The sequence below is a fragment of the Esox lucius genome, chromosome 16 (genome assembly GCF_011004845.1).
Source record: "Esox lucius isolate fEsoLuc1 chromosome 16, fEsoLuc1.pri, whole genome shotgun sequence".
NCBI lineage: Eukaryota > Metazoa > Chordata > Actinopteri > Esociformes > Esocidae > Esox > Esox lucius.
The window spans coordinates 17,878,805-17,901,723 of record NC_047584.1 but is presented as its reverse complement, the minus strand read 5'-3'; the positions used below and the strand labels follow the sequence as shown (position 1 = coordinate 17,901,723).

Sequence of the window (22,919 nt, the reverse complement as noted above, 5' to 3'; positions counted from 1 at the left end):
TCCTTGGAGAGAGAAGTATATGCTGTCTGCATTGGCATGAATTATTCCAACAGAAAGTCATGTCTTCACTTCAATCACAGACCTCCATCACAATCCAGCTTTTAATTGTCAACTATAATAATCATGGTTTGCTGAACATACTGTCCTTTGCCCTACAGAGACGATACAGCATTAATTAAGCAATCTAATCCCTGAGACTAACAACTGTGTTGGCCATGTGAGGAAGTTTGATAGCTAACTTAAGTCAAATGAACAGTCAGTGAGAGTACATAACTTAGGCAGCAGAATGTATGTTGACAAGGATTCTCTTGCACCATATGTATTCTTAATTTGTTGATGTATATTCCAAGATGACGTGGTGGATCTTTCATAAGAGTTCAAACACAACTGTATTCCATACAATGTCTTAGTAAAATAGAGAGCTTTTCACAAATGGTAGCTGGTATGAACGGCCAGTGACGTGTTGTCAGGGGTTTTGTTGGTTCTGGTTCTAACTGTGTCAAAGTCATAGTGGCAGTGAAGTATTACAAGGATGGTCTAATTGAATGTTCCGTTTCGTGGAGGTCTAGGTACTATTGCTGGAGATCCTCCACTAATTGTGATTTTTGCCAAATTATGTTCTTTTGAATACATATAACTGGTGTGTGTCAGCTTATATTTAGTTACTAGTGCATTTTAATTACTCAGTCTTAAACCTGTCTACTGTTATGGAAATTTTGAACTGAGGTACATTTGAGAAATGTCTGTCTTTCCATTGGCTGGTATGTAAACCTTTACTTTGATTTTGACACATGTCTGTATAATATCAGAGGATTATTAGGTATTTGGGCCATGTCCTCCTGCCTAGACAAAGAAGGGTGTCAGTCCTTTCTGTTCCTTAGGAATGTGGTCCTTGGGGGGAAGTAAGGTCAGTTGGCCCCTTTAGGTAAACATTACAGTAAACATTATGGCAGGAAGGAAAAGGTGGGGGGACAGCCCGCCCTTTGGGTAAAAACCTATGTGACATGAGACAGATGGGCAACAACTTACCACACCCCTTTTAACTGTAATAAATATGGACTGTTCATGTATTAAGTTAGAGACTCCTCGGATGATTATGTTTGTAAGCGTTTGACGCGTCTCTCTTATTTGCAAATAATAACAAATGGTTAAATTGTGCCAAGATCATTTTGTCACTGTTATTACTCCTTCAAGTGTGTCAATCAATGGAATTGCCATCACACTACACCCTGACTTCAAATCACACAGACACAACCTCTTCCTGTCTCTATATAACCAAAATCCTGTACAGCCCAAATATTCCCATGTAGGTTTCATTAACAACATAACTTATTGGCCTTGATTACAGTGACAGTCTTTTGTTATTTTATTTACATTAGGTGTTTTAGCACCAACGACCACAAACAGTTTTCAGACATCCACTCTGACAATCCCATAAGCCCAGTTTGACTCCCTTCTCCCATGCCTGAATAGTGGATAAGCTTTAGAAGCCTATTCAGTGCAGCATTCAGCCTGTAGTGTCTGAGACCGTGTCAGAGCAGTGTCTGTAGCTTCAATACCTACGCCACGATAGCCTGGCCCCCTGACAAACCTCATCTGTGCTGGCTGCACATCTCTCCAGTCATCAGGATGGTCACACTGTTTACAGCTGGAGCACATTACCTCAACAAACACACACACACGCTTACACACACACACAACACTTGTCTCACGTCAGAGACAAAGCACTGCTGCCTCAGTCCGGCACTGACCCGGCACAGGGAGGATGGTTTCGAGCCTGACTGTGTGGAGTCTTGACAGGTAGCTAAGCATGCCTGGCTGCCTGTTCCTGAGTGGGCTGGCTGCTGACTGCTCCAAGAGGCTCTGGTGATTTGTTCTAGAGGACAACCTCCCCCTGAGCATCAAAGGCCAGAAGACTGGTGGGTGAATTGAGTGTCTGCTGCGTAGTGGATAAACAAAGCATAGATGGTGGGAAAAATGTTACATTGCTCACAGTTTTTAGTGTAGAATCTATATGGACAAAAATATCAATGCTTGGGGCTAGTTAATCAAACGAAATATGTAATTAAAGGAGTACATTTTTGCACTGTAGCCCATTATCTACTGTTCTGGAGTCTGATGAACTTATAAAGGGCTAATGACAGCATCCAGTATGAAGGAATTTAGAGTTTTATGCAAGCTAGCATCTGAGCAATGCCTGTACATCTACAGGAACAGCTAGCATACTGCTTGTTCGTGTATACATCCAAGTTAGTGCGCTAATGCTACTTTGATAACAAATATAAGTAACAGTTCATATAAGCAAATTAGTTAATAGAATTTAAATAATTAAGCCAAAATCTATGGATATCACATGAGAGAAATAAACATTTGTGTATATGAAACATTTCTGAGATCTTGCATGAAACATGGAACCAACACTTTACATTTTCTGTTTATATTTTTGTTTACTAAAGTTAGCAATTGCCTGAACACTAGCTGGCAACTTTCTTGGAACTGAACGGAGTGACGTAAATAGTATCCACAAATTCATCAGACTCTCAGCACAAAGATAAATATAACCTCTGTATATTTTTTTAATCTTGATCTACCCCTTTAATGTCTTCTGCTGTGATATTCAGAAGACTTTCTTTCTTTTGTCTGTTTTACTGTAATAATTGAAAATGACCACACAGAAAGTTGACACTATCAGCAGCATAGACTCGTAACAGAGAAGGCTTCCATCCAGAAAGCAATCATGCAAGGCAGTTATGCACAAAATGATGAGCCCAGAGAGAGAAAGACCAGGAATTTAAATTGAACAATCCTCCATAACACAGTCACACATGAGCTGCCTCTATCAGCTTTTTCAAAAATGACGCTTCCCCCAAAGACTGGCCGTGCCAAGCTGGGAGGAATAGATAGAGCTGCATGCTGCTTCTTACACATCTGTGCCACCAAACAGTCTACCGCAGCCGTTTACATTTCAATCTGTCTCGTTGATCTGGGTAATCACAACTGGAAATCTATAGGCACACCCCTAAAAACTGACATGTTTGATGCATGGTGGTTTTCCCCAGGACTGGTTGACAGCCTTTGGCTTATGTATGAGGTCATATAGAAGAGGCGCCATGTTGATTGTTCAGTTGGGAAAGCACTGTGTTATTTGTCTGTGTAGTAAAGCAGAATGTTATAGTAATATTTTAGGACTAATTAATTAATTCCATTTAGTTCATTGCTATTTACCTTTGTAAATACTGATTTATTTTTGTTTTTCTGCAAGCCACAACTAAAAGACATGTGGGAAATCTACAGTGACCCAACTCTGTCAGCGACCTAAATATACCTGAGGCAAACTTGGAAAATTGACTTGTCCCAGACACCAAGACCCTAAACTCCACTACACGTTTAATCCTCCCATCAAATGCAGCACACGTCTATATTGATACTTCAGTACAAAAAATCATAGCAAGACAATTTTCTGCTTAGCACATAAAGATTTGATTTAACCTTGCCGCAAGACAACATAATGCATTAATAGGGAAATATCTCTGTTGCTATAACCTGCAGTGTGGGATATATAATATCCAAGGGTCTTGTTGAGCTACGTTAGAGGGAAACCAGACGTTCTCAGGGAGGCAATAATTTGATCCAGAGGGAGGCTCCTTCTGAGGAGAGCTTCTTTCAATTCCTTGTTTCTTCTCACTGACTGTTTAGCATTGCTGATCTTCCAGGGTTTGGATTCCAGGGAGGCAGTGTTTGAGTTGCCGGTGCTGTGCCTGTTGTTAGATAGTTTTGGCTTTGTCTGCCTCCGCATTACCTACCAAATCCCCCAGAGAGCCTATTGGTAAACACCATCAGACGCATGTTTGGTTTGCAAATAATTTTGAAAACAAAAGAGAGGTATTTCTGTGCCCTATTGCGATGATTAGCAGCTAGAAATACATACTCACAGCGTCCCCTAAAAGCTTTCATGCAAAAAGGCAAACCAAAGGCGAACCAAAGGTATATTTTATTATGTGATGTCGGTTATAGCCATTAGGACCCAGCTGCCTCCGGTCTGTTGAAGTGAAATGTTTTTGTGCTTTATGGGACATTGATGTTGTCAACCCTGACATTACTCGCAGCAAGTCATGCATGGAATGTTTGGGGAATTCATCTAAATCTGATTTGAACAAATACATTTATGCAAAAAGCTCATGGTGCTGCAGGATTTGATTATAAGGCGGGGAGCACGGAAAGCACTGTCATCATCTCTCCTCGGTTATCCTCGCCCCCATCTCTCTCTGGCTGCACTAGAAAATACATTGCAGGTCCTCTCTCTGAAGGGACATGCAAGACTGGCCTGTCCTGTAGAACACCTGTAGGTTGGAGAAACAAAGCACCAGTGTGAGTATTGTTCTGTTCTTAGTCAAATCATTGTGCTGTTGAAACAGGGTGCCATTTGGGACAAACAAAGTATTTAGTATGCTTTAAAGTTGTGTGCTAGGGCCCCCTTATTCAACAAAACATTATATTTAAGCTTTTAAGTCATTGAATGAGGCCTTTGTCCTCTATATAGTACATTAACTAAACCGATAAAAATGATTTTTCTAGCACCTTCCCAGTAAACCAGAAATATTAGAGCATAACCTATGTTTTACATGTAACATTAAGATGATTACATTTCAGAAACTAATGAAATGTTATTTTAAATTAAATATCTTTGGAATTATTAGATCCCATTTTGAACTTCTCAACTCAAGAACATCCTAAGATGTCATGTTTGAATGGACTGGATGCAAAATATACAGGGAATGTAAAAGCTAATGTATAATTAGAATCTATCAAAGATATATTTATGTACAACCCTGTTTCCAAAACAGTTGAGACGCTGTGTAAAATGTATAGAAAAACAAAATTCAATGATGTGCAAATCATTTAAACCTTACCTTCAATAGAATATAGTACAACATATCAAATGTTGAAACTAAGAAATGTTATTGTTTCTTGTAAAATACATGCCCACATTGAATTTGATGCCAGCAACATGTTTCAAAAAAGCTGGGCCATGGGCAACAAAAGACTAATTAGGTTAATTGGCAACATGATTGGGTATAGTCTTTCAGAAGTAAAGATGGGGAGGGGTTCACAGTATAAAAGACTGTGCAGGCAAATAGTGCAACAATTTAAGAATAACGTTTCCCAGTATAAAATTGCCAAGAGTTAACTACATAACATCATAATCCGAAAAAATCTCTGTAAGCAAGGGACAAGGCCAGTGCATTAAAAACATACACGATTCGCTAGTGGAAATCACTGCATGGGTTCAGGAACACTTCTGAAAACCATTTTCTGTGAGCACAGTCTGTCGCTACATCCACAAATGCAAGTTACCATGCAAATAAGAAACAATATATGAACAAAATCCAGAAATGCCACCGCCTTCTCTGGGCCCAAGCTCATTTACCAGGCGAAGTGGAACATCGTCCTGTGGTCTGCAGAATCAAAATATGAAATTATTTTTGGGAATCATGGACGCCACGTCCTGCAGGCTAAAGAGGAGTGGGACCATCTGGCTTGTAATCAGTGCACAGTTCAAAAGCCAGCATCTGTGATGGTATGGGGGTGCATTAGTGTGTCTCGCAAGTCTGTGAAGGCATCATTAACACTGAACAATACATGCAGGTTTTGGAGCAACATATGCTGCCATACTGAGACCTTTTCAGGGAAGAAAATTATTTCAACAAGACAATGTCAAACCACATTCTGCATGGATTACTAGAGCATGGCTCCATAGTAAAAGAGACCGGGTGCTAAACTAGCCTGCCTGCAGTCCAGACCTGTCACCCATTGAAAACATTTGGCGCATTATGAAATGAAAAGTACGACAAAGTAGACCCCGACCTGTTGTACAGCTGAAATCCTATATCAAGAAAGAGAAAACATTTCACATCCAAAACAACAGGAATTGGTCTCCTCACTTCCCAAATGCTTACAGAGTATTGTTAAAAGAAGTGATGCAATATAGTGGTAAACATCCCTGTCTCAACTGAGTGTGTTGCTGGCATCAAATTAGAAATGGGCATGTATTTTTCCAAACAAAAAAAGTTTCAACATTTGATTGGTTGTCTTTGTACTATTTTCAATTAAATACAAGGATAAATGATTTGCACATCATTGCATTCTGTTTTATTTGCATTTTACACAGTGTCCAAACTATTTTGGAAATGGGGTTGTATTGGTATTGATCATTTGGACAGTTATTGGAATGTGAAATTGATATACAAGTCAAAGTCAAGTGCAAGACAATACTGTACAAAAGTCTTAGGCACTTGAAAGTCAACACAGCCACATCCCCGGTTATAAGAGAGTGTGCACACTTATGCAACCAGGTTATTGTAAGGTTTTTATTTATAGGATTTATCTTTGTCTCATTCTTTTACATCACAAAAACCTGGCATTTTAACAGGGGTTTGGAGACCTTTTATATCCACTGTATGTGTAGATTAATTTTGCAACACAAATGCATGCAAAATGTTAGATGCAGTCTTTTAAATGACATACTATGTTGGAAAACAAGATACTAAGCCATTCAAACATGATATTAAGTTGTTTAAACTAGATACTTCAGTATACAGGTTGTAATTTTGTTCCTTGGGATTTAGGGCCGTATGTATAGTAGACCTTTAGCAAAAGCACAACATGCTATCATTTATAGTGCAAAGACAGTTCTGATAAAGTTAAGAAAAATTGCAAATACAAAAGTCTTTGTCTGATATACGTCTGGTGCAATCTAATTTGCCTGAAAGAAGCACTACAGTTATTTTCCTTTTGTAATGCACTGTTCAATATTATATATCCTACCTGTATATCACCAAAAACCCAATTTTAACACCAGCAAACCAAATCTACTTAATTTTTTTACAATTGAATAATTTAAAACCATGAGGTATTATTCAGGTAAAACCTAGATTAAATCTATTTTTGGCTTTTTATTATTATTCTTATACTTTTTGTTAGGCTTACAGTTCGATGCATATCAAATTATAAATGTAACAGAATATGCATCATGCAGCATTTTCCTCAGCAATAGCCATGTTACGACTGCAACACAAAATTATATTCTAGCTCATAAAAACCCATTTGTTTGTTTAATGCATCACTAAAAAACTTTTATTTCTGAATGTATTTCTTCTGAATGTTAATGTTCCCCTGACATTCAAAAACAGCACTGCAAACGTAATCTAAGTCTTCCCTGCTTGGTTTAATCATTGGAGAATTACACATCATTTCCCCAGACTTAATTAGCCCTGTGATAAGATGCATCAAATTAAGTGACTATACTATATTGTAACAAATATCAACTGTAGATTACAGTAATAACAAAGGATTGTTGCTGTAACTGAATGTCACCTCATTCCATATCTTGGTTTGTGTAAAGTGAGTAATGATCCTGCATAAGACAGATAATGTCTAAGCAGGAAATTAGATGCACATATCAATTCCAGGGATCCAGAGACAACACCATCTGTTGGTGTACAACTGACCCTCATGTCAGGAATCAGCAATGCCCATCACTGCCACTTCAGCCTAATACAGAGTGCCCACAGCTGACACTTCAGAAAGGGATTTCACTGCCCGTGTCCACCCTTGGCCTCCCTCCCAGACTGGTTTTAGTCGCCTCCTACACCTTCTGCGAAGTACAGTATATCGCTGCAGCAAAAGAGCTGCTTTAACTCTGGCTTTAGACATGCCTCACCGTTGTTGGCAGGGCTCCTCAGTTGACTGAACACTGCAGGACAGTCTGGCAGACAGAAAGACAGACAGACAGGAAGGTAGACAGACAGACAGGCAGACAGACGGGGAGGCAGATATGATGCCACGGTGGGGTACATCACAGTGTTGTGAGGTGCTGTACTATGAGATATGGGACATGAAATGGCAAGGCATCTAGAATTTTATCGTGTTCTCTTATCATCCGATAGTTTGACTGATACCACGTATCCCACAAGGAACATTTTGGTAGAGTTCCATTAACCTCTATCATTTTGGCAAAGTTAATGCACTGCTTGTGTTGTACCCTTCGCTAAGGTCTGTCAGCCTGTTATGTTTCTGTCATGAATGTGAATGGAAAAGGGCATCTAAATGAAATTAAATAATGCTCCTTAGAGTGAAGTGCTACGTAAAAACAGTCAGCTGAGATTTCCGGTAGCTCTACTGTAACACTCTGACTGGATGGTTGGAGGAGGACTATCCTAGTCTGTATTCCACTAGGTCACTTGTGTGCACCCTAGCTCACGGACACTTGAATCTGGCCACATTCATCATTGTCAAATCCCAAAACGTCGAGACATCAAACTTCTCACTTAGTCAATAGAGGGTCAAGGTGAAGAGGACAGCCCTATAGTAAATACAATAGTATGTACAGTACTTTCACAACAACAAAATTTACTAAGCCTTTGCACTTGTGTAAAATTAGAAACATCTATAATGGGAAAGGGGAGTTGATCTTAATTCTGAATAAATACTTCCTATGTTTTGTTTTTACCCCCTTGTTGTATATCAGGTGAAGAATATTGAACTTTAGAATCTAGTAATGTAATAGCTCAAATTTGGAACAATATGTTGTGGGTGCAATGAATGTTCTGTAATCTATTCAAATATTTTCAGACCAGGGAATGCAAGAGTAATTATAGAGCCTTTAGCTAAATATTTAATTTGACCTACAGGAAGAACATTTTCCAGCAAACAAAAAGATGGATATTGTGCTCTCTGCTTTGAGTCAAAAAATAAACAACGCATACATATTCATTGCATGACATCAATAAGGAAATCTGTTGTCATAAATGTTTTATTTATCACATGCTACGGACTGTATGCTCACAATTTCTTGCGTTCCTTTCCTGACATACTTTAATGGCAGCTGCCTGTTTGTCAAAGAAAAGGTTTCTTGGTTAGAGGATATCAGTGACAACAAACCCAGCTACTCAGAACATTCATTAGCTTGAGGCAAATGTTTTCAGTACACAAACACCGCAACCTATTGCTCAAAATGATACACTGTATCTGTACAAAACATGTGCCTTATCCCAGTACGTTGCTCTCGCATTTTGTTGTGCTAGCATTTAATTGCATTACTTATACACAGTCATCAATTTACCTGGAAATCTAATGTTACAGATGTTTTGGAATGTTGAGAGAACATTCTGTGAAGTTACACATTATAAAAGTGAATCAATTAATACACATAACCCTGAGCCGAAGCAAATAGTTTACTAGGAAAGAGCCCACTGGGACTGCATTATCACACGTACAAAAATACAGACAAATGATAAACAGGCTGGTGCCTTTAGTTCTTGTTATCCTAAACCACCAGGAGGCCGCTAGTCAGGCTTGACCACTGAGGTCAGCCACATACACAGTACAGTACATCAAAGTAAAGTAATTTATTTGGGTTGTAAGTGTTTTAATAAAAAGTGTTTTTTTATATATATATACACAGTGGATATAAAAAGTCTACACACCCTTGTGAAAATGCCAGATTTTTGTGATGTACAGAATGAGACAAAGACATATCATGTCAGAACTTTTTCCACTTTTAATGTGACCTGTAATGTGAACAATTCAATTGAAAAACAAACTGAAATCTTCAAGGGGGGAAAAATGAAAAATAAAAACCTTACAATAACCTGGTTGCATAAATGTGCACACCCTCTAATAACTGGGCATGTGGCTGTGTTCAGAATTAACCAATCACATTCAAACTCATGTTAAATAGAAGTCATTACACACCTGCCATCATTTAAAGTGACTCTGATTAATCACAAATAAAGTTCAGTTGTTCTAGTAGGATTTTCCTGACATTTTCTTAATTGCATCTCAGAGCAAAAGCCATGGTCCGCAGAGAGCTTCCAAAGCATCAGAGGCAAATTTGGCACAAAAACTTCAGGCGTCCGTTAGAAAGCGGAAGATGAAGAGAAAGTTCACCTTTCAGCACGACAACGACCCAAAGCACACATCCAAATCCACAAAAGAATGGCTTCACAAGAAGATGAGTAACATTTTAGAATGGCCCAGCCAGAACCCAGACCTGAATCCAATTGAACATCTGTGGGGTGATCTGAAGAGGGCTGTGCACAGGAGATGTCCACGCAATCAGATTTGGAGCGCTTTTGCAAAGTAGAGTGGGCAAATATATGTGCCATGCTAATAGACTCCTACCCAAAAAGACTGAGTAATAAAATCAAAAGGTGCTTCAACAAAGTATTAGTTTAAGGGTGTGCACACTTATGCAACTAAGTTATTGTGAGTTTTTTATTTTTCCCCCTCAAAGATTTCAGTTTGTTTTTCTTTTTTTTATATAGGTCACATTAAAGATGGAAAATGTTCTGACATGATTTATCTTTGTCTCATTCTTTTACATCACAAGAACCTGGCATTTTAACAGGGTTGTGTAGACTTTTTATATCCAACATGCTGTTTAATCATGTTATTTAAACTGCGTGCACATGCCAATGAGAGTCTATGTTGAACCTGTTTCTGTTTGGGGTGCTTGACTCGCCCCCCCTCTCCCTTCTAGTCAAATAGTTTCACAAGCATTCTATTACATTGATGATTGAAAGATAAACAAAGGTGGGGCTTTCTCAAAACTTTTTTTTATAATATCGGTTGAAACATTTATCTGTAGATTAATCCTTGGAGTGGAGAAACACTAGATTTTTTTTATGACTCCGGATCCAGTCCAGAAATGATCATGTGTTTGCAAAAAACAATGTTTATCTCCAGGATTAATGTCAATGTCTGTTCATGTCACAAAAGGTGGTGTAGTGCAGTGTTGCAAGAGCAAGGAACCAGGTGCAGGCAGGTGTAGTCGGTGTGGAGTCTTTAATAGACAAGAAATAAACAAACACAGAGCACAAAACACACAAAAGCAAAGGGCTGACTATAGCAGCAAAAACGACAATATGCAATGGAACAAGTACTTACCAACAACGGCAACACACACAACATCCAAACATGACAAGAACAATGAGCCACAATGTGGGGAGCAGAGGGGAAACATACATACACATACAAATTAGCTAGATTGGGAACTAGTGTGGAAGATTGGAAACGTGACAGTCCGGGATGTGTTCGTGAAATATGGAAACTGAGAAACAAACTGCTGCTCACCGCACCATGACAGTTCATGGTTCATGCATGTTTTGATCTGACAGAAAAATGTATACAGTTGATTGGTTCACATTTTGATCTAGTGGGGATAAACACAATACATATTTTTTCAATAGTGGACCTACTTGCTTGGCAGGTTAAGTAATGGTGTAAGTCATTCAAACAAAATACTGAATTGTTCAAACAACTTTCTACCAGGTTCACAGATAAAATTCATTTTTGTTTAAAAATTATTCATTTTTTTATGTGACATTCATTTATTGATTCTATCCACTAAAATGTTTACTCCTTGATCATTATTTGATATCCTTAAGCAGGCTAATTTTTAATTCCAGAGCATTAAATGTAACTTAGCAAATATGGATACTGGACTGATGCATATCCAGTTGCAATTGATTTCACTCTGGTACCTCTCAGCCGGTTAATATTCTGCTTTAAACACAAGGAATATTTTGAAGAGCAATACTGTACATTTATTAACTGGGGTTTTCGGTTGGCTATAGCCAACACAGGCTACTGTGCAATGTATGCATTCTTTCTTGTTTTTCTTGGAGCAGAAACATGAAGAAAAATATTCACACATATTCATCAATTCAATTAAGCTAAAATATAAGATTTAAAATTAAAGTAACTGTGGCCAGTACAAGGTTCTTTTCATAAAGGAAATACATCAATGACATCAAAATGCAACACCGAAGCAGAAAGCAACAAGCCTAACATGGACATAAACACAAGTGACGTCTTAAAGTTGGTAGGCTCCGCAAAATAACAGTGACAAAAACATCACTGCAGATATTGAGATGAGTGCAATGCAAGAATTCACTTTCATACAGTCAAACAGCATCTGCACAACTGCAAGAGTTTGCTTTACGCTTTTACTGCATGGCAGATCTACTGATAACTTTTCGCTATTACAGTGTGCTATATCTACTGTTTACTTTTCACTGTTACAGCATGTTAGATTTGCTGTTTATTTTTCACTATTACAGCATGCTAGATCTACTGTTTTCCTTACACTGTTACAGCATGATACATCTACAGTTTTTTACACTTTCATAGTATGCTAGATCTACCGTTTATTTTGCACTATTACAACATGCCAGATCTACTGTTTACTCTAGATATTTGCAGTAAAAAATCTTTCTTGTCTCCCTTTTGGGAGATTTGTCAAGTGTCCCTTATGAATTTCTTTCTAGCTCCTCTCAAAAGCCATTAATTTATTTTGATGCTGTACACTGTCTTCTTGGCAGTCAACCAGTCAATAGAAAAATTATTATATTGGCTAAAAGAAAAAATTTTTAACAGATATTGTAGTTTCTCTTGAGACCTTTTTAGACAGAATGAGGGGTTGCATATGCTAAGTAGTGTTTATTTGTCTTTACTGGTTGGCTAATCTTAATAGAGACTTAGACAATCCAAGGTTGTATTGTAGCATAGAGTATGTGTGACTTGGGTCATGTCATACTGCAATTTACTCTAAAGCTGTCTGTACAGAAACATTAAGTCATAGAAGCATTTCTTTAGCATGTCTGGGGGCAGTATAGAAGACAGCATGGCTCTTCTGCCATGGTGCCGAGGCCTACTGTGCTGGGACTGGGTCTTTTGTCTATTTTGGCACGCTTGGTATGTGTTCAGTGATATGTAAATGCTCTAAGTGTCTCATGGAAGTCACTTCTTATCTCCTGTAAGGGGATGGGGATGGGTCTGCCCGATGGGCTCCACTGGTGGGGAATGGAAAACCAGTTCTGAGGTTGCTGCTGCCTCCTCTCCAGTGCTCTGCATGACTCGCCCCTCTTTAATAGATCAGAAAGGACTAAAGGCAAGCAGAATAAAAAGGGCTTTTATGAAAATAACATAAAAGAATGAATGCTGGCTGAATGTATACCCATTGACTGTTCCTGTCATTAACTGAGATTTAATGATAATTCACTCCCAGTTTGGCACCTCCCTCCCTTTGAGAGTAGACACATTTTACTTGCTGTTGGAACATTTAGCCAAGCCACGAAAATGAATGTATCTCATTAATTCAGGCCGTGTTCATGATCAAGAATCATCTGAGGGTTGTGTTCGGAGATCTTAGGTTTCTGAGCAGCGTCGGTGAAAATGCGGCAGACGTGTTCGTGAAGGGCAGGTGTCATATAAAGAGGAAAGTGTGGGTTACACAGGCTGTAGGAAGGTGTGGGTTACACAAGCTGTAGGAGGGTTTGGGTTACACAGGCTGGGGGGGCCTCCACACACATCCCTGACCTTCAGGGAATACCAGAGTCAGCCTGGCGCCCCTGTTCTTCAGCTGGACCAAAGAGGATGAGGGAGTGCAAGGGAGAGAGTGGCAGGCCTCTCTGGACCTTTGGTTTCTCCTGCAATGTCTGCCTTTAGCGGTAAATCATCACTTCCCCCATACCAAACCACTGGATGACGTGTCACGTGGGCCGTTCTCCTCTAACATTAACTCTTGCCGTTTTTAAGGGCCAGTAGTTCCCTAAGATACAGCAGCTCGCGCCGTTTGCAGCCATTTGAGACTGAAGAAACATCTGAAGAGTTAGATAATGTGCATAACCGAATGTGTGTGGTTATAGAAAATAAAGATACCTTATGACAGCTGTAGTTACAAAGTGGACAGTGACCCATGATGGAATCAGTGATGAAGAAACTGAAGTGATCTGATTTGATGGAAGAGGAGTCTGTTAAGGTGAATGGCCTATAGGATGTATGTACATTGCTGTGACATGGAAGGTTCTCTCCCTCTAAAAAAAGAAACTCCAGTCCATCTTTTTACAAGGGGGCGGGGGGGTCTAAAATAAAATCTGCTGTCACTGTCTGCTTGTTGGACAGAGGTAATCACGTACTGCTGGAGCTGGTCTCCAATACCAAACAGGATTTGACTTGAAGACACCCTGCAGGCCGGGGGGGTTTCAGTGGCCTTGTGGGATTCTAATCGAATTTGCTTTATTTTTCTATTCTTCACAGACCTGGTAGGTGACAAAGCGTCTCTGAGAGACATGTCCTGGTTTCGTAGTCTTTGAATACAGTACATAATTATAAATAAGCTATAAAAATGCAATTTATTGATCGCTCCATTTCCTACTCTTAAGTTTTGTGGGCTTTTTTCTCTCAATACATTGTGTGTTAATAAATTGGTCAATTTATTTACATCATTAATATATTAGCAAGCAAAACTGTAAAATGCATATTTAAAGTAAAAGTGTAATTTGCAGATTTGAGGTTTCTTGTGGTTATTCTATCTCAGTATTCAGTTATGATATTTTATACATAGAGCTGATGGAGAAGGTTTTGTTTTTGTGCTGTAAGGCCTTATTTTAGTTCTTGCAGAGCAGACATTGTTATGGAGGCCCTCGGTCCTGGAATAATATGCTTGGCAGGTTAAGTAAGAACTATCTAAAGGCCCTTAATACTGTAATTGAACATTTTGAATTGGAACAGTAAGCTAATAAGTAATATGACCTGCATTTTTCTCTGGCAAATACTCAATTTGTTCCTCATTGACTAGACCAACTATCATTCCTGGTCTTGTAATTGCAAATAGCAGTAGCACTGATGTCATAGAGTACAGTTTAGTTCAGTATAGCTTTTGAGCTCTGATGCATTCCAAAAGCAAGGCCAATGTCTCTGAAAACCCAAGGAAATTGCAGCAGTAGACAAATGAGAATTTTGAATGGCAAATATTAAAGTCACAGAACATTGTTATAACCTCAGATGCCACTCGACTGCTGTACCAAATATTTGTTTTCAAGTGAAGCCCAAACCAGGGTAGTGTCAGTATCCTCTAACTGAGTTAATCTTTAAAAATCCTCACAGTTTGTCTCCAGCTCTGACTGAGAAATCTGACTCTACCAACGTTTAAAATAGGGCTGATTTATTTTTGCAGGTAGGTGGCGCCTAGATTACTTCACTTTCCTGTTATGTGAGACTTCAACTGAACATAACATGTCACAAGATATCCTAAGATTGTTGACACATTTCTAGACCTTACATTTTCAGACATCATTAACAAACATTATGGCCGGCCTCCAATTGCAAAAGGCAATCATAGAGACGAGACTGTCTTATATCTGATATAAGAAACCTTTTCCTGTGGCGTCAGGTATGTTGAAGCTACCTGGATTTATGGTTTTGGAGTAGATGAAACCTATTTTATTTTGGGAAGTGGCAATGAATGTCCCTATTCCTCTTGACAGGCTGATAGATTTACACAAGCATGCCAGTCAGGCCTACAGGCCAAAATAGATGTCCAGAGACCGTTATGTCCAAACAGTTCTATGATGTTGTACTTATCAACAGCATCCATCATCAGCAGGACAATTCATGCATCTATGCATGTTCTCATTGTCCTCTTCGGTGATCAAATGTTTATAGACTCGCAAAGCGATAACATCAAGACAAACTACATTTTATGTGTTGCTGCAAAGGCTGTCAGATACTCTGGAGTGTTTATTTTTCAGTTTCCATTGACTGAGAAATTTGCTGAATTTTAAAGCTACGAACACAGTTGAAATTGAATGATTCAATATGTGCTTTGCTGTCATAAATCATACTACAATATGTACTGTATGGTTAAATATAATCTCAAACCTGGTTGTCTTTTTTGCTGACAGGATTCAGAGTTTTTGATTCAGTTTGATAAATTAACCATTTGCAGTTGTTCACAGACCTCACTTTGGCTAATGCATGTCCAATCTGTTTTTAATTTGATTAATGCCCACTCAGCCTTACAATGCTTGCCAACTAAAAACCTGAGATGATAGTGAATTAGAAAGTTCCTCTTAATCTGTCTCCCCTGTGTGATTCCAAAGCCATGCTATACCATCCTTTGATAGTGTATGTTCCACAAACCCCAAGTCGTCCTTAGTGCCCTCAATGAGATGAAGCCTCCATACTAGCCTAAAACCAGACCCGATATCATATTTCCCTAAAAACTAGAGCTGAGTTCATTGGAGCTGTCCCTATTACATAGAATTGTGACCATGCTCGCTCAGCCCCAAGGCACTTTGTGGGGCTGTTAACAGTCCAAAGTGTTAAAGACTCATTTCCAGAATCATGTTTTAGCGCACACAAACATACTACACATCCGCATTCACCCACTGTTTTCCATCTACTGGGAGGGATTTTGTCGATATGAATTTTGCTACTGTGTCAGAAAGGGACAGTTTCATTTGCCAGAGCACCTGCATACCCTCAAAGGAATCATCATTGTAAATTCACATTATGCTGGATGTGTGCTTTTGCCCTATAGGAAATGGTTACAATTCATCCACTATCCATGCCATGTTGTTGATTACAGGAGAGAGGAATAGTACACTGTCACTAAAGCTTGGAAGACATGCAGCTCTTTAATAGTAATAAACCTTTGGTAATATGTAGGAAAAAAATTACATTTGGTAGTATGGAATGTAAAGCTAGCATACATTATATCTTAAGAATATTCTGTATAAATTCTGCCACGACTGCCTCCTCTTTTGTCCCATTTCGGCGCTCTGTCTTGCCGGCCTTCTAGCTGCCATCGACACAACGCCCCTTTCCTGACCTCCCATTGAAACCCCTGGTCATCAACCCAACGTCCTATTCACCGTCTCCTCTTGGACTGTCTGGTCTTCCACACTACTCACACCTGATTTCCATTCCCCTAATCATTATTGTTGTGTATAGTCGCTGTAAGGTTAAATGATCTGTCAACTGTTAAAGAAAGTGAGTATGCTAACAAGTGATTCATCATTGGTTGATTAGAAATATATAAAAGGAACATTCAAGCGTGGTTCACTGTTCACAATATGGCCGTAAGCCAGGGGAAGCTGTTCTACGCTGTTCCTGGTACATTTATGACTTTTGTTAATTTGCTAATGAAATAAAACTGTATTTGAACTACAATTGCTGTCTCTTATGTGGATTTATAAGAGTGCACAACAATCATGTGTATGTATCCCTCTGTTTCCCCGTTCTTGTCACTTATTGTCATGATGTTGTGTGTTTAGAGGCTCAGTGCCTCACGCTAAGAGTTAATGGATCTTGTTATTGCCTTATATGGGTTGTATGCAATACCTTGGTCTTCTGAAATGTGACTTTTTATACACCCTGAGTTTGGCTTGTTGTTCTTATGACTTTCCCCTGCACCTGCTTTCAGATTACAGCCTCAGCTAAATATCAATAAATAAAAGGTGCCCTTTTGCTGTGATTGCAAACTTGTAATACAATTAATCATGGCTACAAAATACATCTGTTTCTCTTCAACCTACAGTATGTCTCCTATTTTAACTTGTAAGGACGGGGAGGTTTTGATATTGTGCAACTCTATGCAAATCACCTGGTATATGCACTGTTGATAATTGTCTCCTATGTGCACCTCAGTGGTCATATAATATAATAGCTGGGTACTGTAAATGACTTACTTATTACAGTCTAGCTGTGACAATTGTGTGTAACGTAGGCTGTGATGAAATGTTGTAATGAATGTCCTCATGTTTCCTTAGCTGCTGGCAGCGCAGGTGTAACAACCAAGTTAGGACTTCCTGAGGAAGCTGTGAACCCAGAGGAACAGGATTCTCTCTGAAGACGCAGATCTCATTGGCAGGACCCACTGACACGACCCACTACCCCCACCCACTGACAACAGGAAACACTAGTTATGTACCAGCGTGCAGCTGTACCCAAGGAGGACACCAGCTTCTCCAGTGGGGTAGGCAGACATGTTTTATTAATTAGCTGAATGCTGTACTAACTGATTTGAAAGAAAGGGATGAAGGGGTAACAAGTGAAATTGTAGGGCAAGCGTTGAATCCATTCATAACATTCAACATCACCCGGTTAACCCTGTCAGTGCACACGTGACACCATGGGGTTTTACACTGAGTAGCTGAGTAATTCTAGGTCATTCATTGCACATTTTAATGCATAATCAAGGTGTTTAACGTAGATACAGTGAGTATAGAAAAGAATCACCCCCCCTTTAAAATAATCACATTTAGTTGCTTTGCAGCCTGAAATGAAGGCAGACACAGCTTTTGTTTCATTCAGCTGTATTTACTCAGTGCAACTTATAACATCCAAGTGAAAGATATAACACCAACGTCATAAAAAAATACAATAACATAATCACTGAGTTGGAAAAAGGATCACCCCCCTGTGTCAGTATTTTGTTGAACCACCTTTTGCTTTAATTACACCCTTTAGTCTGTTGGGATATGTCTCTACTGACTTTGCACATCTAGACGTTGCAATATTTGACCACTCTTCTTTGCAGAACTGCTCAAGTTCAGCTAAATTTGATGGTGACCGTTTGTGGACTGCTGTCTTCAAGTCATTCCACAGATTTTCAATGGGGTTTAAGTCCAGGCTCTGACTAGGCCATGCAAGGACATTCACCTTTTTCTCCTTCAACCACTGTGTGTGGTCAGTTTTGCTGTGTGCTTTGGGTCATTGTCATGTTGGAAGGTAAATCTTCTTCCCATTGACAACTTTCTGGCAGAGAACAGCAGATTTTACTCAAGAATTTGACAGTATTTTGCCCCATCCATTTTTCCTTCAATCCTGACAAGTGCTCCAGTCCCTGCTGCAGAGAAACAACCCCATAACATGATATTACCACCTCCATGCTTTACTGTAGGAATGGTGTGATTTGGATGGTGAGCTGTATTGGATTTTCGCCAGACATATTGCTTGGCGTTGAGGACAAATAATTCAATTTTAGTCTCATCTGACCATAACACCTTTTTCCACCTGGCCTTAGAATCTTCAAGGTGCGTTTTGGGAAAGCTCAGTCGTGACTGTATGTGGCCTTTCTTGAGGAGTGGCTTTTTTCTTGCAACCCTCCCATACAAGCTACATTTGTGGAGAATTTGTGATATTGTTGTCAGATGCACACAATGACCACTCTTTGTCATGAATTCCTGCAACTGCTTCAGAGTTGCTGTAGGCCTCTTGGTAGCCTCTCTGACCAGTTTCCTCCTGGTTCTTTCATCCAGTTTGGAGCGACGTCCTGACCCAGGGAGGGTCTGTGTTGTACCAAATACCTTCCACTTCTTAATAATAGACTTCACTGTGCTTCTAGGCACTGATAAAGCCTTTGATATATTATTTTATCCATCTCCTGACTTGTGCCTGTCCACAACTTTATCCCGGAGATCTTTTGACAATGCCTTGCCACCCATAGTTGATTGTTTTCTTCAGTTGCACTACCAAGGACTGAAATGCTTCAGGAAAAGCTTGTTTCATGCTGAGCTAATCAAAATGACCACAGCTGATCACAGTTGAAAGTCAATTGGCTTTGTGTGCTATTGAGAAGGTGATTAACAACACCTGGTTGGGTTTACAAATAATTTTTAGGAGGGGGGTGATTATTTTTCCAACTCAGTGATTCTGTTTTTTAATTTGTAATCTTTTTTTCTGACAAGTTGGTATTATATCTTTAACCTGGATGTTATAAGTTGTAAATACAACTAAATAAAACAAAAAAAAGTTTTTGTCCATTTTCATTTCAGGCTGCAAAGCAACAAAATGTGATCATTTTAAAGGGGGGTGTTTCTTTTCTATACCCACTGTAATTATCGCCACGTTTTCCAGCAGTCGTAGTCATGCAGAGTCAGAGTTGTGTTATTGTTTTGAGAACCTCCGATGGCTTCGTGGTGCTATATTAGTGTGATGCCACGACAGCTGACTAGTGAGAGACTTCAGTGGCCCCGCAGACCCACAGAAACATGACTCTTCTCATGGGGATTTTAGAGTGGAAAAAGGTGTAGACAGGCAACACAATGGGCTATCTGTGCCCCCTGCAGGATCCCATTAGTCATGTTTTGGACCTCAAAGCTGTCAGCTCGACTCTGCAGGGTGGGCAAAACAACAATCGGCCTGGGTAGCATGCTGTCATGCACCACCCAAAAAGCAAGCAACTAGAAAGATTGCTGTGGCAATGTGTAAACAAAATGCCACATACTGTCAGGACGCCTACATAAAAAAATGTTTTATGTGCGTGGGTGTCTGCGTGTCTGTATGTGTGAAAACACTGCATTCTTAGTAATGGCTGCTCCTGTCTCTCTGTGAGCCTGCAATGAAACCCAAGCTAAATAGGCTAATTAGGCATCCGTATGATCCCAGGTAGCAGCTAATGATGTGAAACTGGTTCATTAGGTCATGGAAGAGACTGAGATCTGCTCCGTGCCTGGGGGGCTCGCCAGCGTCAGAGCACAATTTGAAACCCAGGAAACTGCAACATCACACAACGTCACCCAGTTCCACTTCCAACACAGAGCTGTGCAGGTACTGTAATTAAAGCTGGCTGAAGTCAGGCATGAGATGCATGGAGAAGCGTGCAGATGTAGTATGTAACTAAGCTGGTTTAATTCTAGCCCAGCATCCATCCTTCCATCCATTCGCACCACTGTGCCTGCATTATTTCTTGCCCGCATGACTTCCCATGCCGAGGGGATATCAAATCTGGGTGAACATTGAATGATTCAAGAGCCTGAGGAGATGCCCCCTTTGCTACATCGGTTTTCATCACCAAAACACAAGCTTGAATCCTTTATGGTGAAACAGCCCCCATCCGCGTGAATATTACAACAACGAAAAAAACATCAGTTATTTTAAGCAATCAACAAACGTTTTTCCCCCTCGGACATCATGAAAACATTTTGACACCATGTGCTCCTTACCTGACCCACTTTGTCCACAAACAAAAACAATATAAAGCTTTCAGTTGCAGATGTGAGATTTAATTTGGCCAGTGCTGCCAGACACCGCCCGCCAATGTAGAAATGGAGATAAAAGATCGCTGTAGGCCATCTTTCTGTTGAAACCTGTGGATTTCCCACTCACAGTGCTACTGCTATAATTGCCAGTTTCTATAGCTTGAAATCCTTAGCTGGAATGGTACAAAGGGGCTTGAAACAAAAGCATGTCTTTGTCCCTGTGTGCATGGTGACAGCTACTGTGTGGGATTAAGATGAGACATCCATGGAATGGTCCCCCTGTCTGTCATCCTTCCTCTGTCTTGGATTAAAGTAATTTGACTGCAGTAAGCCATCTAATTATCAAGCTTCTATCCTATGTTGTTCTTAGAAATGCACACACTATCTGATGCTGTTTGAGCATTCATTATACACACTGCCACTCGCTGTCAATGTGTGTGTGTCACAGCCAATGTCTTCCATTTCTCAGGAAATGCAATTGAACTCAGAGGTGGCAGTGAGGAGCAGTTCTAGAGAAGTCATCCCAACTTCTCAGCGAGCTATCTTCCATCAGGATGAACAGGTACGTTCAGATCTAGATGAATGTGTATTAACTCACAACATTAAAGCATTGGTGCAGTAGGTATTAAGAATCTGAAAGATTTTTCTTATCAGAAGAGTTTATTGGCCACAGTGTACGGGCGGAAATCTAGTTCTGAACAACTTGATACTGTCTTCAGTTAATGGCAGGTGTTTTTTGTCTTATTGATGTATCATTCTGATGCAGGTCACACATGAAGAACACAACTTTGCCTCTAGTTATGAAAACCAAAATGAAGGAACAGGTAGGATGTTACTATAGTAAGCTCTTTATATTTTTGGAGTATTGATGAAACAAATCCACAATAGATGCACAATCAAACACTGACCTAGTGCTTCACCACATGGAAGGCAAAAAACATTCTAGAATTTAAAGGTTGGGCTAATATAAGTAGCTGGTATCATGGATTAATTAATATTTGAATGGTCATTAATCCTCATTAAGTAAACTATACTGTAGGCTACACAGATTATTGAGTGCATAGACTGTTACAACACAATGTGTAATGAACAGACAGAACCACTGAGAATTAATCAAGCCTAGGCAACAGTAGTTCTTTAGATTATTTGGACAGTAAATCATATATAAATAATATCAATCAAGCAAGGTAACTATTCCCTGTTTTAGCCCCCCATGTAGAGAAACACTACGGTTTAAGCTTGATTATTCATCTACTGTGGATTTTTCATTAGAAATATGCAACATTTCTAAGAGTAAATTGTTTTGCCTGCTTGCTTGTTTCACTTTTAGACGAAGACCTTCCCAGACTTACCACCAAGGAGTTGAGAGATCACTTTGAGCGAACCATTGAGGAAGCAGCTCCCAGCAAACTCATGAAAGTAATTAGACATGGTTAATTAAAATGCTGGTCTTAAATCCATACCCATTTTGATCAACACATATTTTATAATTTTGGCTTGGGTTACTGTTCAAAACACTTGTGCTTTTTATCCCATTCCAAAATAAGGCTGACTTGGGGCATACAAAAACAATCCATCTCTGCCTCTTTGTCAATTTGAAAACAAACAATGGGTGTGCCTTTGGTGGTTCATCAATGTTGTTGATCAATTACTCCAACACAAATCCAGAGTAGGGGTATGCTGAAGCTAGTGCCCTTATCCCTTCAGTATTTGTATACTTTATTTTCAAAAGATTAATCTTTTTTACGGAAGGTGTGTAGCTTAATAAGAAACGATACGTGTAGCCAAAATGTTTGATTGATAAAGAAAGGGTTAAGAATTAAATATCATATTACAACGGTGCATTGATCAGTTGGACAGTATAGTATTATTTTGGCAATTTAACCCAAATCCAGCCTTTAAATGGTAATGGTGAAACAGTTAGGTTAAATGTGTTATACGCTGTAAGATTCTCTCATCTTTTCTTCAATCTCACCAAACCAATTGGGTACCATTCCCTCAGTTAATAATAATATTGACAAATAGTGAAGAGCTGGCATGCTAAACACAATATACGTTTTGAATTACATTTAGTTTTTTGAAAATGTCAGG

The 22,919-nt window shown here is 39.4% G+C and overlaps 1 protein-coding gene across 3 annotated transcripts in view; it reads left to right on the top strand.

Moving 5' to 3' along the window:
• xirp2b (xin actin binding repeat containing 2b) overlaps positions 1-22,919 on the top strand; it is a 43,417-nt gene that overhangs the window by 5,593 nt on the left and 14,905 nt on the right. Inside the window, exons 1-6 of one of the 3 annotated variants that reach the window (XM_020055060.3) lie at positions 13,962-14,105; positions 17,616-17,821; positions 20,269-20,397; positions 21,298-21,390; positions 21,595-21,652; positions 22,159-22,247. In XM_020055060.3, the coding sequence (XP_019910619.2) occupies positions 17,771-17,821; positions 20,269-20,397; positions 21,298-21,390; positions 21,595-21,652; positions 22,159-22,247 (420 nt within the window). In that variant the 5' untranslated portion in view covers positions 13,962-14,105; positions 17,616-17,770. Of the gene's footprint in view, positions 1-13,961; positions 14,106-17,615; positions 17,822-20,268; positions 20,398-21,297; positions 21,391-21,594; positions 21,653-22,158; positions 22,248-22,919 lie in introns of those variants that run through there. The other 2 variants (XM_020055061.3, XM_010890896.4) reach the window with 2 other exon arrangements.